Source organism: Caenorhabditis remanei, chromosome IV (genome assembly GCF_010183535.1).
Source record: "Caenorhabditis remanei strain PX506 chromosome IV, whole genome shotgun sequence".
Classification (NCBI taxonomy): Eukaryota; Metazoa; Nematoda; class Chromadorea; order Rhabditida; family Rhabditidae; genus Caenorhabditis; species Caenorhabditis remanei.
The window spans coordinates 12,769,316-12,785,690 of NC_071331.1; the positions used below are offsets into that span (position 1 = coordinate 12,769,316).

The following is a 16,375-nucleotide window of genomic DNA, read 5'->3' on the forward strand; positions in this document are numbered from 1 at the left end:
ATGTGTCCGTCAGGATTCAGAATTCTCTTTGATCATCAAATAACAAAAGAAAAAAAAGAAATGGTATAAAGAAAAAGAAGGCGATTTGTGGGAGGGAAGAAGGGAGGTATGAATGGTGAAGGGGGTCTTTTCTTTTTCTCTCTCGTCGTCAGGGCGGCCCTCCTTCGTCGTCGCCTTCCTGCGTCATTTCTCCTCCGATCGGTCCAGAGGCAAAAGTATCTCGAATCTCTCGAAAATCAACACTATTTTGACACGGGGCTTCCTCTCTCTCACTCCGCACAGTCATTTACCTCTTCTTCGTTACGCGCGCGCGCCCCCCGCATGGCGGAGACTCCGCCCATTTATTCCGCACAGGCAGGATGGAATAAGCAGAAACCCTTCTTCCTCTTGATGTTGAAGGTATGGTGGTGGTAGAAAATGAATGCGATGGAATACGTATGTTACCGGTAGAAAGAGAGAGGCGAATGAATAGAAGAGGTGCGGGGGTCGAATATGGGTGAAAAGGGAGAGAGAACAGGTGTTGACCAGCTGGAAGACATCGTGTACGTAGACTGTCATTTCGGGAAAAAAGAGCTCAATTGGGAGGTGAAGCTGCTGGGTGGAATAGGGTAATTGGGACAAGCTATTGGTCTAGAGTAATGAAGAGCCGCAACGATGAACACGGTAGCATTGGAGGATTTCAGTTCTTCAAAGTTCCACATTTAATGCTGAAGGTGAGACAGAAATCTGAAATTTCGGAATGAATTGTTTCTTTTCCACACGTGAATGGATGGAGTTCAATGCTCTTTGAGTATCATTCTGTTTTGACGAGCCAGATGCAGAACCAAGTCTCATTCCATAACTGAAACATTTGCCGTAGCTGAACCTGAAAACCATTACACGTTATGTGAATCTTAATTTGTTGAGGCCTTCCAAGACCAAGACTTATGGTTCCATAAACTTTCAAATAGAATCCTTTTGAGTTTTGTTAGTATCATAACATTCTTCCAATTTCCAGTCATTTGGATATCAAAAATCACGTGTTTTACGTTCACTACAGCTCAACCTTTGCCTTCTTCAATGACCTAATCTAAATACCCAAAAGTTGGACCTCCAATAGTTTGCACAAATTGAATAGTACCAGAAATGCTTCAATTTTACTCTTCAACTTTCTATATCACAATTTGAAGTTTCCCGGTTCAATTGGTTTAGATCCTCTCCCGTAGCGATTTCCATAGTATAAGAGCCTTTCAAAACTCCTTTCATAATATTCCTTCCTCAAGTCTTGCTCTCAATCAGACTCTCCGAATTTATCCACCATTCCAGATTTCCAGATTCCAAACCCCATCATCAAAAACCGTTTCCTCTCACATTCTTCTAGCAAGTTTCTCCAATTTTTTCGCCTAATCCGAACCGATATATTTCTTTTGTAGAACCTTGCGTAATTTATGTGAATATCTTCTCTTGATACGAAACAACTGATATATTTCTCTCTTCGTAATCATCCCTCCCTTTTCCAATTCGATTACGTTCGTGAAAGCGTAACAAAGTGATTGATGGGTGTACTTTCTGGGAGGCAATTCCAAAAAAGAAACAGACAATAAAATGAATAGAGAAAGAATAATAAGAAACATGCTGGAATTGCATGAAACGGTTATTTCGGAATTGCGTAAAGATGGGATTACACGCTTCCTATGATTATTCTTCTCCTTCTTCTTTTCCACATTCGTTTTGAATTAAATAAACTTGAATTCGGGAAAAAACAATAATGATGAAGAATCTGGTGAGTGAATCAGAATTCAATCATCTGGAGACATGAAGTCAAACGACGAAATGATGAGCCTATAAAGAAAAAGGGAAAAGAGACGTTTATGGTTATCAGTTGGTTTTATTACGACTAGTTTCGTGGAGAGGAAATTGAGGAAATTAAGGTTAACTGGTGACTTCTGATAGGTTGTTCATGACTTGTTTGGATTCTTGAAGCATGATTACTTGACAAAATTAAAGCTGGGACTTGGATCTTCTTTTTTTCTCAGAATTCAGATGACGCATGTTTTTAAAAATCTTTCAGTTTTAAAATGACGGAAACTTCTTAAAAACACGGCAGAAGAACTGGTCATTCTACAACTGTTTGAAACTTGAAATAACAATGATACACTACACTTTAAAATTGTAATCATAAAAACAGTTTTATCTATAACTTAATTTTCTCCTATCACTTTCATCATGTTCCAATCTTAATACATTACCAATAACTCCCCTTCTCATATACAGATTTTAGAGTGCTTTATGTGGTCAACGAACAACAAAAACACCACTTTTGTGTCGCCACTTTCAAGTGCTTATGACTTTTTTCCAGGAAGAAGTTCCAGTCTTTGGAACTGTTGAAAAGCTTTGGTGTTGACAATAATTGAGAGAAGGAAAAAGCATTTAGGGGCGTCAGATTTTAATCTGAAAAGGAAAAGAGGTGAAACAACCTGACAATGTTCCAAGCAAGAGATGTTATCTGCAGAGACATGTCACCTCTTACGTAATTTTTCAACGGAGAGAATTTCAATGTTGAAAGTGTGAATTTATAATATGTGGAAAGGGAAACTAATGTTATGAAGAATATTAATTTATTTCAGATGTAAAGAAATGGATTTTCAGTCCGATAATTTGTGAGTAGTTTTGCTCAAACTTCACACATTTATAGAACAAACCACGCTCTTTTAGATGCTTCTAACGGATTTCCAATATTCGACCCACCGACCGAGTTACAGCCTTTTTTCGATCAGTTGGACCAATATTTAAGTTGTTCATTCCCAAATCATTCTGTAGAGGACATGGATCTCAGTGAATTCGTGTGCAGTTTTTCTCAAACTTCTCAAGTTGATAGGATTGACCATGTTCTTTCAGATGCACCAAACCTATTATCAGTATTCGACCTACCGACCGAGTTGAAACCAGAGACATGCCACCCTCTTACATAATTTTTCAACAGAGAGAATTTCAATGTTGAAAGTGTGAGTTAATAAAATGGAGAAAGGGAAACTAATGTGATGAAGAATATTAATTCAGATGTAAAGAAATGGATTTTCAGTTCGAAGGATCTCATAACTGTCCATTGTTTCGTAGTTACATGCAGACACTAGATCCATGCACGGGTTGATTGGTGGACGCTGCAAAAATAGAGCAAAATCTTCGAAAAACTGGGGAAACGGAGTGTTTTAAATATAAACTCACAACTCTCTCCGCCAACTCTTTCGCTTGTTTGTAAGGGAGAACTGCCATTTCGGGTACACAGTTGTCCTGACATGTTCGATACTAAATATAATTATTACATATATTTTATCTATCCACTTTTCAGAAGCAATACCTTGATACACAATTCGAATAGTTTTGAGCATTCGGAATCGTAACATTTGTATAGTTTGTCATAAGTGCTGGAAATTGAGTTTAGTTTATTTTGACGAAACACCATTGAGTTGAGGTTGAAGTGAATTAATTAATTATTTGAAACAACAAAAATTGTGTCATTATTACAAAAGGAAATCTCATTCACTTCTCATTTGTTCTTTAATAAACTGTTCAGATATTCTCTTACCTTCTGACAGACGATTTTCTCACATTCTCCGTCTCACATCCATCTTTACAAGCTTTATTCTCCACGTCATTGATATCGAAGAGTCTAGAAATACTCGATTTTTCTGAAATAGAAGTTTCTGAAACTGGACTCACTCATCGAGAATAGCAGAATGACAGTAGGATGTGAATGACACAAAAACAGCACAGATCAGCAGTTTATTCATTATTATCCGAAAAATTCAAAAGATTTGGAAACGGAAAAAACAATCGAGAAACTGTTAGGCGGTTCGATGTTCAGAAAGTTTAGGCAAAATTAAAGTTCACGTCGAAAGATATTTATTGTCTCAAATCAGTCGCAATTCGATTCGCTTCCTCAAAGATATCTTCATCTGATCTGAATGTACTTCTTGGAGACAGAAACTCGCATCTGATAAGGAACTCGACACTGGAGGAACGACATCTGAAACTTCCTCATTTCATTCTCTGAAACTACTTTATTTACTCACTTTGCATCTCTCCAAATGAAGAAATTCGGAGATCTCTTCTCAATCTTGTAAGTGAAATGTCCGAAGCAACTACGATGATTTTGAGGAATTCTTTTGATCAAATAAGCTGTGTCGGCTCCCGGACAGACAATGTTACAGTAGTTTCTCGGTTTTCCATCGTTTTCCTCCTATGACAAATATGTATTAATTGGGAAATAGGCCAGATGGTTGTGATCTTTTTGACACTAGCTTTTTTCTGATAATGCTCAAAAACTTTTCGGCAGACCTAATTGAAAATACCCTTACCTCAAAACATGGATCGAACGGAGCTGGTCTCGGATTTGGGTCGTTTTCAGTCTCCAACAGTGACACTTTGCAAGAAGATGCATCTTTCTTCTGGACCGGAGAATCTCCAGCTTTACATGTGATCAGACGCCATTCTGAAAATCAAACTCATCACTTAGCTTCACATATACTATTCTAACGCCAATGTTTGCTCTCCAATCCAGAAACTACAGATGTGTAGAATAATACTAGAATAATAAGAGAACGGATCATAATGATCACTGATGACAAGTATAAACCTTCTCTTCTCGTCTCCTTTTATATGGTCACTTTTCGCTTTCCTTCCGACTTTCGGGTTAACGACATCATCATCTTATGGAAGAGAGAAACGGTGTTCAAAACAAACTAATAAAACTGTCATTCTTGTGTTCCGGATATTATTTGAAGATTATCAAGATTTCATGGTAATTTCATATTTTAATGAATGTTCCATTATTTTGAAATGAGTCTATTGAGAAACAGTTTTTCCTTGATATTCTAGATGAAAACTCAATTTTATTGGAACTCAAATACGACAAGAAAAAGTTCGATTCGAACTAAAATTCTTCAATAATTCTTCGCCTTTCTCAATACAATTCCTCTTTCTTATCATCTTCATATCTCTCCACTTTCTTCTCTTCTTTCGGCTTCTCTTCTTCCTTTTTCTCTTCCTTCTTCTCCTTTGGTTCCTTGACTTCTTTCAATGATTTTCCAGCTTCCAACTCAACTTCCTTCTTCTTAATAACCTTCTGAGTTTGCTCCAAAACTCCATTCTTTTTCTTTTCTTGCTCTTCTTTCATTTTCTTATTCAAATATTCTTCCCAGTCGTATGGATACTCAGTTGATCCCGTATTCTTCATCGCCTCTCTCAACAAATAATACATTCTTTCGTAGTTCGGTTCATCGAAGAATTTTCCCTTGTCAATGGTTTCAAGGATTTCAAGATATTCACGGGGACATCTGAAACCAAGTCTAGAAATAATGAGCCAACACAACTGAAACCAACCCTCCAAACATTTTCTTCTTAACGATCGGGTCAGTTCGAATAGCTCGTTTCTCTTGTCCGACTTGTCCAATTTCAGTCATGTTACGCCATGGAAGAGATCCTTTCGTGATTTCGACCTAAAATTGTTGCTCTCGACAACAATTCAACACCGTCTAGGATGAAACATAAAATCTCAATCAAACTCACCAGCATATAAATCCAAGTTTCACAATCATCCTGTCTACAAAGTTCTCTTCCAGCATGACAACTGACTGGAGCATACTTCACAGTTCCTCGGAATCCAGCTACATTCCGTGGCTTCTTGATAGTTCCATCCTCGTGAGCAAACTTACGAGCCATTCCGAAATCGAGAACATAAACTTTGCGGAGCTCATTCACTTCAGCCCGACCAATTGTGTAGTTTCCAGGTTTGACGTCACGATGAAGATAACCAATGTTATGCATATCTTCGAGAGCTTCAAGAGATTGGCGGCCTACGGAAATGGCGGTTCCCATCCTGAAAAGAAGTTCAAAATGGAATATTCAGACTAAGAAGTTCACTCACGAAAACTTCTTAGTCGGTGCATTTGCTCTCAAATCAGCCAACGACAATCCGACAAATGTCATGACAACATAATTGAAATTGTCCACTTGTCCCTTGTCTTCAATGTTACAGAAATGACGTCCACCCGCCTTTTTCAACTCATTCAACACATAAACTTCCATCTTCAACAACTGAATCTTCTCATCTTTCCCCTCAACTTTCAAAGCGAACAAGTCTCCTTTTGGATTCGAACATTTGTAGACGGCTCCAAATGCGCCTTCTCCAAGCTTCTTGTCGATTTTCCATTTTTTCACTTTTTGACCGACATTCAATTGGATCAAGTCTCCCATTTTTATGAGTTACTGGAACGACAGTTGAAAAATAAGAAACGTTGCATGAAGATTTTGCTCACCTTTTTGTATTCGGCAAAAACTAACAAAGTGAATGCAAACTGAATTTATTCCCGTTCATTTATTTATCAATTGGCCTCGGTTTTTTATTGAATAAGTGTTATTGGATTATTCTTCACGTTATATTTCGACTTTTTGAATTACGGAACTATGAAAAAGGAAAAGGGAGAGAAGATACACTATTCTTCCCTAATGATGAAATAGATTCAACCCGATTAATTTCAGAGTAAATCTGATTCTACAAATTCTCTGTGATTATTGGTGTAAAACGAAACCAAGTCGCAACATTTTAGTAAAGTCAAGTAACTTTATTCTCACAAAAATTTGGAAAGTTCTACCATAAGTAGTTTGTATTCCTCTTTGAATAATTCAAAATTTCAGATAAACACTTATACATCGAAGGGGTCAAAATCTTGTCGTTGGGAAATCTGTTAATTTTCTTGATGTAGATGTAGTCAATGATTCAACTCTCCTAACCTGAAAATCTCTATGTTTCAAATACAATTTAAAGATTCAAACATACCATACGATTTCTTAGAATTATCAGCTGTATTCTTCGAGACACGTCATTATTGAAAATGAGAATTGTGAATGGTCCAATGAAAGATAGGATTCCGTAAACAAGAGGATAGTATTTCCTAGTTTTCACTATTCCTTCTTTCTAAAAATTAATAGTAATATTCATGATAGGATATATTGAAACGCACATTATCCATAACCGCAAAAACATTTAAGCAAGAAAGATAGATGAGTAATATGACTTGAGCAGCAAAAGATAAGAAAACTTGAAAAGCCAAACGAATTTCTCTGCGTAAAGACCTGAAATATTGGAAACCATTTCTGAACAAAACGTCCAGGATTTTCACTTGGACATCGAATGACTTTTATCTCGAATAAATTTAATCATGAGTCCATATGAGATGACACAAGCTGAGCAAGAGAATAACAAATAAATGAACGAAATTCTGGTCGCTTTCTGAAATGATTAATTCTTTCAACAGCTTTGGTTTGTTAATTTTACACTAATGATAGCTGAATCCATAACCAACGCCATATTCTCTGGATAATCGAAGCTGATTTCAGTGTCTGGAAAACATACGGCACTAAAAACGACAGATGGAATCCAGTACATTATCCAAATCGTCCACGGTTTCGCTTGCTGGATGTACTGAAAATAATTTAACTTCATTAATTAGTTCGTACTGTTCGTGTGACCCATGTAACTTTGCAAAGTGGCTTAACAATAATTAAAAATCGATGAATTGTCATGAAAAGGATTCCGTTCACTCGAAAAACGATGCACCAGTAGAGACCATTATAGTATACTGAAAGTTCAGTTTAGTTCGTTTGGGCTTTCCGTTCAAGATAAATTCTGGTACTTGCTGCATATCCGAACTCCGGATGATTGAAAATTATATGAGGAGTCAGAACGAAGGCTACTCTGGATATTGTATAAAACGCCAAAGAAATGAAATCAGCAATATTCTGAAAATGAATTATGAGTTCCGGTCTAATTTTCGGTAATCCTCACATGCTGAATCAATATTGTATAGAAAGCAGATTTGAACAATGTATTTCGTTCTCTCATTTTCAATATAAAAACAAAAATAAAAATGGACACTGGCGTTATGATCACAAACAGAATAGCATATGCAAAGAGCTGCCACCAAGAGTATCTGAAACTCGTTTGATTACAATTTCCATATTCTCCAGAAACTCACAAAGCCATATTTCCTAACTATAATGTTTCAAAGAGGGGAAAATCTGAACAGTTTCGTCGAATGAAATATTCAAACTAAATATTTTTGAAAACTAAAAGTAGACCAGCTGAATTCCAGACATATGTAGACTGAAAAGAAGAGAAAAATGTGAATTTCTCACACTAATAAATCATTTTGAGCTAATAAAAAACTCAATTTCTTCTTGAAATTTTAAGCATTCAGGTTCTGAATTCTAAACTTTTGATTTTTTGAGTGTTTCAATCAGAGAGACTGAGAAAATCGGGAACTTGGAGGGCAACCTCGGATCCAGTAACTCACCTTCAAACACGTGACGTCACCAACACATTCTTCGGTTTCTGAGTTGAAACTACAGAAGAATCAACTTGGACATCCTATAGTTTGAATATATACTCAATTTAACTGTTCAAAACTCACCAATTTCTTGCCAAATACTATCAGTTTCATTTCTTTAGATACATCTTTATTGAAAATGAGAATTGTAAACGGTCCGATGAATGAAAGAGTTCCATAGGCCAGAGGAAAGAATCTCCGGAGATTCACTATTTGTGCAGTCTGAAATTCAAGCAGTTTCTCTAGTGAAGATGTACGAATCCAACATTATCCATTTCTGCAAAAATATAGGAAAAGAATAGATAAATAAGAAGAACAACTTGAGCAGCAAATGACAACGAAACTTGAAGTGCTAGACGAATTTCTCGTCGGAATGACCTGAAACTTTTATACGGACACTTTAACAGATTCCCACTCACTTGGTCACGGAATGGCTACTCGTTCTGATTGACTTTATGATGAGACCATAGAGAGTGACACAAACTACACAGACAACCAATAGATATAGAAATATAACTCTTGTGTAGATCTGAAAACTTCTCATTCATTCCGTTAGCCTGCTCTCTAACTAACACTAATAATTGATGGATCCATTGCTAGCAACATTTTTTCAGGAGAGTCAAAACCAATTTCAAGATCGGAAAAGCATATTGCACTGAGAATTAGAGAAGGAATCCAGAATACAACCCATATTTTCCATGGTTCAAATTTTTGGAACATCTGAAATTAGAAATAAGGGTTGTCGTAAAAATGGATATTCTCCCAAACCCGAGTAATTTTGTGAGCTGGTTTGACAATAATCAAACACCTATGGACTGTCATAAATGCAATTCCATTCGTTCGGAAAACAAAGGACCAATATATTCCGTCATAAAATACTAAAAATCGATGTTTTACTTTTATAAATACAGGCTTGCATACCTGCTGCAAACCGATATCTCTGATAGTTATATAAAAAGTTTGGAATCAAGACGTAAGAAACTTTTTGAAATGCGTAGAATAGCAAGGCCGATATATCAGATATGGCCTGAATCACGAGAGTATTAATTGACTATTTTTTTGAAAGAGAATTAAAATCTCACATGTTGAACTAGAATGGTATAAAAAGTGGACTTGAACATCACAACATGTCTTCTCAGCTTCAAAATACAAACCAAAATCAGGAAATAAATAGGTGTAATAATCACAAAAAGAACGTAGTAAACAACAAGAGGCATTTGATAACTTGTTGTGTTCGTTTTTTCAGTTTTTCCGAAATCAGAAGTGTCTCTGCAAATCAAGAATCTTCTGGAGAACTTTTTGGTGAACTTGATGGGAACTTTTTCAGAAAAAAAATAGTGGAACTGCTCAAAACAAATATTGTTTTTGATTTTTTCAGAAGCTTGAAAAAATTAAATATGAAAAGAACTTACGGATTCATTTTTGCTATCTAGAAGTGAACCCAAAGTCGAAATCAAGCTGTAGGTGTAGTTCAAACCGATCAAAAGGTTGCAGATGACAAAGTAAGTAATAAATTTCTAGAATTCATTTTCAACCGAGTGCAACTTCTTTTTCTTCTCGAAAAACAGCATCACTACAGTAATAAAACTTCAGCTTTTCACTAAATAAATTATGTAGTCACATGATTACAAAGGTTGAAGTTTAGTTTATATAACTTTTAGAACATTTGTAAAGGAAATTTCAAGTAATAAATCAGTAAAGAAACACATGATAGTAGAGTAAACAAGTTTATTGGGAGCCCAATAGCACATGCTATGAATGATCTGAGACGGTCACTGACAGAAGGTAATTTATTGGTTCCAAAATATTCATCATTGTTAATCTTACCATTGTCTCTACACTCCACGATATGCTGGAGCTCGAGAAGTTCGTTTCTTGCCGGAAAAACATTCAGATGTATGGCTGTTCTGGAATACATAATGCATTTTCGAGCTTTATGTGGCGTCGCAGCAAGAATGGCGGCAAGACTCTGAAAACTAATATTCAAATTTCTTGTTGACAACCCAAAACGTAGAACAATCACACGGAAATAGTTAGTATTATCAAATAAATCAGAATAAAACAAAAACCGGAATAGCAATGACGTAGCCAGTTAAGTACGTCACCACCAACCATGGAAACCCGAGTCACAAGTTTTCGGTTTGAAAATATTTGAATTTTGGGAACAGAAAGGTTGTTTTCTTTTTTAGTAAATCACCAAAGACTAAATTAACGAATTCCCAGACATAACCATCAAAATAAAGTGGAAAATAGGACAAAAATAATAAAATGGGTAACTATTTTTTTCGCATGTGCTGGCTAATAACTGTTTTGAAATTGAAAAATTCTCGCTAATTTTCGAATTATTTCTTTTACTTCAAGAAAGATTTATCTCATCATAGAAACATTATCATTATTTCGAGCAGGTTGCAATGAAGAATCCGGACGGGTCTTGTTCTTGTTATTGAATACCAATTCTTTGACATTTTGAGTCAATTCTTTGTTAAATAGAAGAATGGTAAAGGGTCCAATAAATGAAATGACTCCATTCACAAGTGGGAAGAATCCTCTGATCCATTGAATCATTATACTCTAAATCAACATAATATTTATTGTGAATTCTGATCATGATTCCCTCTCACATTGTCATTACTTGCATACATGTTGAGAAACGTCATGTAGAGGAGAAGAGCTAGAAGACCAGCAAATGGAAGAGACATCTGTAGAGCCAGGCGAAGCTCTCGCTTTGTTGATCTAAAAGTATCCAGATTACCGAGAATCTTCTAGAATATAGCTACTTACTGAGACATTGTCTGTACTTTTGACCTCACGAAAACAATGATCGATAGATAAGAAAATAGGCAAAGTAGACAAGAAATGGCGAGAAAGACAACGATGATTTTGGAGTATCGCTGAAAGAAAACATCGAGCTTTTAATCAGATTCTTGACTTACATCAACAATTGATGTATCCATGGCAAATATTAAAATATTAGCCAATTGGAACCTAATTTTCCATTCTAAAAAGAAGAAACAATTGAAGATGATAGGTGGAATCCAGAAGCGAATGCAAATGAGAAGTTGCTTTTCTCTTTGGATAAACTGCAACAATAGAGTTTCAGACATTTCAAAAACACTAGATCTCTCCTACATGAGTGAATACTGATGATGGTTTCACAATGACCAAATATCGATGAATTGTGAGAAGAACAACTCCATGTGCTCGGAAAACTATGCACCAATAGACACCATTCATGGAAACTCAAACAAAGGATAACATTTAAATCTCAACAAGATCCTTACTTTGGGCGAATGGAACAGCTTCTTGAAAAAAGAAATATCCTGAAAACAAGCTAGTAGTTATCTTGAAAATTGTATAAAATGTGAGACTGAGAAGGTCTGATATTATCTGAAAAATCAAACAGTTTTTCCTATTCCTATGGTTTATTGTGACTACATGTTGCATTAGTAAAGTGTAGAAAGACGTTCGAAATACATTATTTGACATCCTGAACTTAAGAAGAGATATAAAAATGAAGAAATAGATAGGTGTAATAAAGATAAAGATAATGAAATAAATGACAAGAGGCCACGATTGAAAACTTGGATAACTCGAATCGACCATTTTTCACCCTGTGAATAGCAGAAAAACGAACGGAAAATTTGATTTCCTGTTAGAATAGAAGAAAAACGAACGAATATAATGAAAGACTCCCACATGTTCATTTTCAAGAATTCGGTGACAAATTTCGGTTTTCTCTCAAAATGAAAAAAATAAAACAATTAACATTATGATCGCGGTCGGAAACTAAAAACATGATGAGCTGTCTTAAATCTGAGCCTAGCAGTATTATCACTCCGAATTGGTCGTATCGATGAATCTGGACGGCTATTGCGCTTATTATTGAACACCAATTCTCTTATTTTTTGGCTCAATTCTTTGTTGAATAGAATTGTAATTGTTCAGATGAAAGAGATAATTCCATTGATAAGCGAGAAAAATCCGCGAATCCATTGTAATATGCTGCTTTGAAAGTTCTGGAATAAATAATGTATTTTTTATTTTTATGTGGCGTCGCAACAAAAAAGTTGGAAAGACTGTGAAAACTAGTATTCAGATTACTAATCGGCAATCGAAAACTTAGAAACTTATATGATGAACTAACAATGTATAGAATGCGGTCTGAAACAATGGAACGGGAATAATTGTTATTATCGAGTGGATCAGGATAAAACATTTACCCGAGTAGCAATGACGTACTCAGGTAAGTACGTCACCAGCTGCCAGTTGAAATCCAAGTCATTCATTTCCGATTTGAAAATATTTGAATTTTGGGAACATAAAGAAATTTTCTTTTTGAGTTAATCCCCAAAGACTAAGTTAACGAATTCCCAGACATAACCATTAAAATGAAGTGGAAAATAGGGCAGAACTAGCTGAAATAACAATTTTCCAAACGTCTACTGGCTAATAACTATTTTGAATTTGAAAATTTTTCTCTAACTTTCGAATTATATCTCTCATGTTAGAACAGTTTTATCTCATCATAAAAACATTATCATTATTTCGAGCCGGTTGCATTGAAGAATCCGAACGGTTATTGTTCTTGTTATTGAATATCATTTCTCTGACATTTTGAGTCAATTCTTTGTTAAATAGAAGAATGGTAAAGGGTCCAATAAATGAAATGACTCCATTCACAAGTGGGAAGGATCCTCTGATCCATTGCATTATTATACTCTAAATCAAATTAATATTTATCGGGAATTCTGATCATGATTCCCTCTCACATTATCATTAATTGCCAATAGGTTGAGAAACGTCATGTAGAGGAGAAGAGCTAAAAGGCCAGCAAATGGGAGGGACATCTGGAGAGCCAGTCGAAGCTCTCGTTTTATTGATCTAAAAGTATCCAGGTTATTGAAAATCTTCTTGAATATAGCAACTTACTGAGACATTGTCTGAGCTTTTGACCTCACGAAAACAATGATCGATAGATAAGAAAATAGGCAAAGTAGACAAGAAATGCCGAGAAAAATTATGATGAGTTTGGAGTATAGCTGAGAGAAAACATCGAGATTTTAATCAGATTCTTGACTTACATCAACAATTGATGTATCCATGACAAATATTAAAAAACCATCCAATTTGTACCTAATTTTCCATTCTAAAAAGAAGAAACAGTTGAAGATGATAGGTGGAATCCAGAAGCGAATGCAAATGAGAAGTTGCTTTTCTCTTTGGATAAACTGCAACAATAGAGTTTCAGACATTTCAAAAACACTAGATCTCTCCTACATGAGTGAGTACTGATGATGGTTTATTAATGATCAAATATCGGTGAATTGTGAGAAGAGCGATCCCATGTGCTCGGAACACTATACTCCAATAGACACCATTCAAGAAAACTGTAACAAAGCATTTATTTTATATCTCAACAAGATCCTTACTTTGTGCGAATGGAATAGCTTCTTGAAAAAAGAAATATTCTGGGAACAGGGTGGTACTTAGCTTTAAAATTGTATAAAATGTGAGACTGAGAAGGTCTGATATTATCTGAAAAATCAAGCAGTTTTTCCTTTTTCTATGGTTTATTGTGACTACATGTTGCATTAGTAAAGTGTAGAAAGATGTTCGAAATACATTATTTGCCCTCCTGAACTTAAGAAGCGATATGAAAATGAAGAAATAGATAGGAGTAATGAGGGTATAGATAGTAAAATATATGACAAGAGGCCACCATTGAGAATTTGGATAACTCGCATCGACCATTTTGATTTCCTGTTAGAATAACAGAAAACGAACGAAAATAATGGAAGACTCTAACATGATCATTTCCAAGAATCAGCTGACAAATTTCTGTTTTCTCTCAAAATGAAAAAAATAAAACAATTAACATTATGATCGAGGTTGGAAACTAAAAACATGATGAGTTGTCTTAAATCTGAGCTTAGCAGTATTATCATTCCGACTTGGTCGTATCGATGATTCTGGACGGCTATTGCGCTTATTATTGAACACCAATTCTCTTATTTTTTGGCTCAATTCTTTGTTGAATAGGAGAATTGTAATTGGTCCAATGAAAGAGATAATTCCATTGATAAGCGAGAAAAATCCGCGAATCCATTGTATCATGCTGCTCTGAAAGTTCCATTATTTTTTCAAATAGTATTTAAATATCCATGTACGTTATTATTTGTTGCAAAAATATTGAGAAACGTCATGTACATTAGAAGAGCTAGAAGACCGGCAAAAGGAAGACACATCTGGAGAGCCAGGCTGAGCTCACGTTTTGATGTTCTGGATAAGTCAATGCAGCGAAAGTTCTGGATGAAAATAACTCACGGAGACATAGTTTGAGCTCTTGTTCTTACAAACACAATTATTGAAAGATAAGAAAAGAAACAGAGAAGACAAGAAATTGCAAGGAAAGTGATGATAAGTTTTGAGTATCGCTGAAAGAATAATTGCGGACAATAGTCAGTACCATTATTACTCACATTAACAATTGATGTGTCCATTGCAAAAGTCAAAATGTTAGCGAAATGAAACTGAATCCTGTTGTCAGAAAAGAAAATAACATTCAAAATAAAAGGAGGAATCCAGAAGCGAACTAAAATAAACAAAATTTTTTCGTTTTGTATGAACTGCAAAACGATAAATTTCAGATATTTCAAATGTTTTGTCTTACATGAGTCAGTCCTGACAATGGTTTCACAATCACCAAATATCGGTGAATGGTGAGGAGAGCTATTCCATGTGCTCGGAACACTATACTCCAATAGGCACCATTCAAGAACACTGAAAAAATGTCAAATCTGTTTTTCCTGAGACCCCTACTCTGAGCGAATGGTAAATCTTCATGAAGAAGAAAAAAGTCAACAAACAAGGTGGTAGTCAATTTGAATACTGTATAAAAGGATAGGCTGAGGAGATCTGATATTATCTGAAAAGAAAATTGTTTTCCTATTTCTTATTGATTATTGTAACTACATGTTGCATTAGTAAAGTGTAGAAAGGCGTTCGAAATACATTATTTGACATCCTGAACTCAAGAAGAGATATAAAAATGAAGAAATAGATAGGTGTAATTAGGATAAAGATAATGAAATAAATAACTAGAGACCACAATTGATGATTTGGATAACATATATGAACCATTTCACTTTTCTGATATTTCGAATATAAAAAGTTGAACGGAAAGAATGAAAATCTCCCACATGTTCATTTCCAAGAGTTCGATGTCAGTTTTTGGTGTTTTCTTCCCAAAAACATAAAACAAGTACAAGAGCAAAAAGAAGAAAGACAGACGATTGTACTGGTGTACTGTCAATAAACAATAACTTGGATAAGGAAGTCAGGGATCGTGCCATTTTAGCCTTCAAAATCTAGAATAGTACAAAATACTTTAAATTTTTTTATAATACAAAAACTTGTGGATAACTGTGAAATAACGTCTTCCTCACTTCTCCACTAGGAATGCCCATTCTACCTTTAAAAGTGAATATTGTGAAATTCCAGCTGAAAAATGTCTTCCAGGAAGCAGATGAATAGTTTATTTTCAGATTTTTCAGATTTACTTCTGTCGGAAAACATGGAGCGACCTAGTGTAAAATTTTTTGCATTAGTCATCAACGATGTTTTTTCAATTTGAGTTATCTGACATTTAATTTTCTATTTGAAACAGTACTTCGGATTCTTCTCTTACTTTTCAACTTCCTCATTCAGTCAAAAGTATGTAGTTTGATATACTCAGAATCCTCTGGGACTTTAATTTCTTCGAAAATCTCTCGAAAACAGACATAATCCTAGCTGATTTACTAATTACAGTCATGTGAAGACGTGACGAGATCATTCGTTTTTCAGAGATCTACTCTCCTGGGGGGATGTGTCATTTGGAAAATGAGAGACGAAAATATTCATTTAGAATCAAAAAATCATTTGGATACCTTTATCAAGCTTTTCGTCAAAATTTCACTTTCAAAAGTGCGCATTTCGTGATTTGACTCTTACCCAGTTACTCCTGATTT

General features: G+C 35.2%; 6 protein-coding genes across 6 annotated transcripts; all 6 read right to left on the minus strand.

The window, feature by feature from the left end:
* Window positions 1–3,035: 3,035 nt before the first annotated feature.
* Window positions 3,036–3,770, minus strand: GCK72_013607 (uncharacterized protein; the record flags this gene model as incomplete). Its single annotated transcript, XM_053729909.1, has 5 exons — window positions 3,036–3,140; window positions 3,205–3,285; window positions 3,338–3,404; window positions 3,566–3,649; window positions 3,700–3,770. 5 exons carry the CDS (start codon window positions 3,768–3,770, stop codon window positions 3,036–3,038), a joined length of 408 nt encoding a protein of 135 aa, XP_053584681.1.
* Window positions 3,771–3,882: 112 nt separating this feature from the next.
* Window positions 3,883–4,589, minus strand: GCK72_013608 (uncharacterized protein; the record flags this gene model as incomplete). The annotated part of the gene is made up of 4 exons (XM_003089026.2): window positions 3,883–4,006; window positions 4,053–4,219; window positions 4,338–4,471; window positions 4,517–4,589. The coding sequence occupies 4 exons, from the start codon at window positions 4,587–4,589 to the stop codon at window positions 3,883–3,885; spliced, it is 498 nt and encodes a 165-aa protein (XP_003089074.2).
* A 353-nt stretch (window positions 4,590–4,942) lies between these two features.
* Window positions 4,943–6,234, minus strand: GCK72_013609 (uncharacterized protein; the record flags this gene model as incomplete). Its single annotated transcript, XM_003089027.2, has 4 exons — window positions 4,943–5,315; window positions 5,362–5,477; window positions 5,548–5,857; window positions 5,906–6,234. The coding sequence occupies 4 exons, from the start codon at window positions 6,232–6,234 to the stop codon at window positions 4,943–4,945; spliced, it is 1,128 nt and encodes a 375-aa protein (XP_003089075.1).
* Window positions 6,235–6,699: 465 nt separating this feature from the next.
* On the minus strand, window positions 6,700–8,972 carry GCK72_013610 (uncharacterized protein; the record flags this gene model as incomplete). The annotated part of the gene is made up of 9 exons (XM_053729910.1): window positions 6,700–6,771; window positions 6,818–6,955; window positions 7,002–7,113; window positions 7,161–7,270; window positions 7,316–7,462; window positions 7,519–7,619; window positions 7,674–7,779; window positions 8,451–8,588; window positions 8,940–8,972. The coding sequence occupies 9 exons, from the start codon at window positions 8,970–8,972 to the stop codon at window positions 6,700–6,702; spliced, it is 957 nt and encodes a 318-aa protein (XP_053584682.1).
* A 1,761-nt stretch (window positions 8,973–10,733) lies between these two features.
* Window positions 10,734–11,155, minus strand: GCK72_013611 (uncharacterized protein; the record flags this gene model as incomplete). The annotated part of the gene is made up of 3 exons (XM_003089028.2): window positions 10,734–10,937; window positions 10,988–11,099; window positions 11,148–11,155. The coding sequence occupies 3 exons, from the start codon at window positions 11,153–11,155 to the stop codon at window positions 10,734–10,736; spliced, it is 324 nt and encodes a 107-aa protein (XP_003089076.2).
* Window positions 11,156–12,881: 1,726 nt separating this feature from the next.
* Window positions 12,882–13,303, minus strand: GCK72_013612 (uncharacterized protein; the record flags this gene model as incomplete). The annotated part of the gene is made up of 3 exons (XM_003103465.2): window positions 12,882–13,085; window positions 13,136–13,247; window positions 13,296–13,303. The coding sequence occupies 3 exons, from the start codon at window positions 13,301–13,303 to the stop codon at window positions 12,882–12,884; spliced, it is 324 nt and encodes a 107-aa protein (XP_003103513.2).
* Between the last annotated feature and the right edge of the window lie 3,072 nt (window positions 13,304–16,375).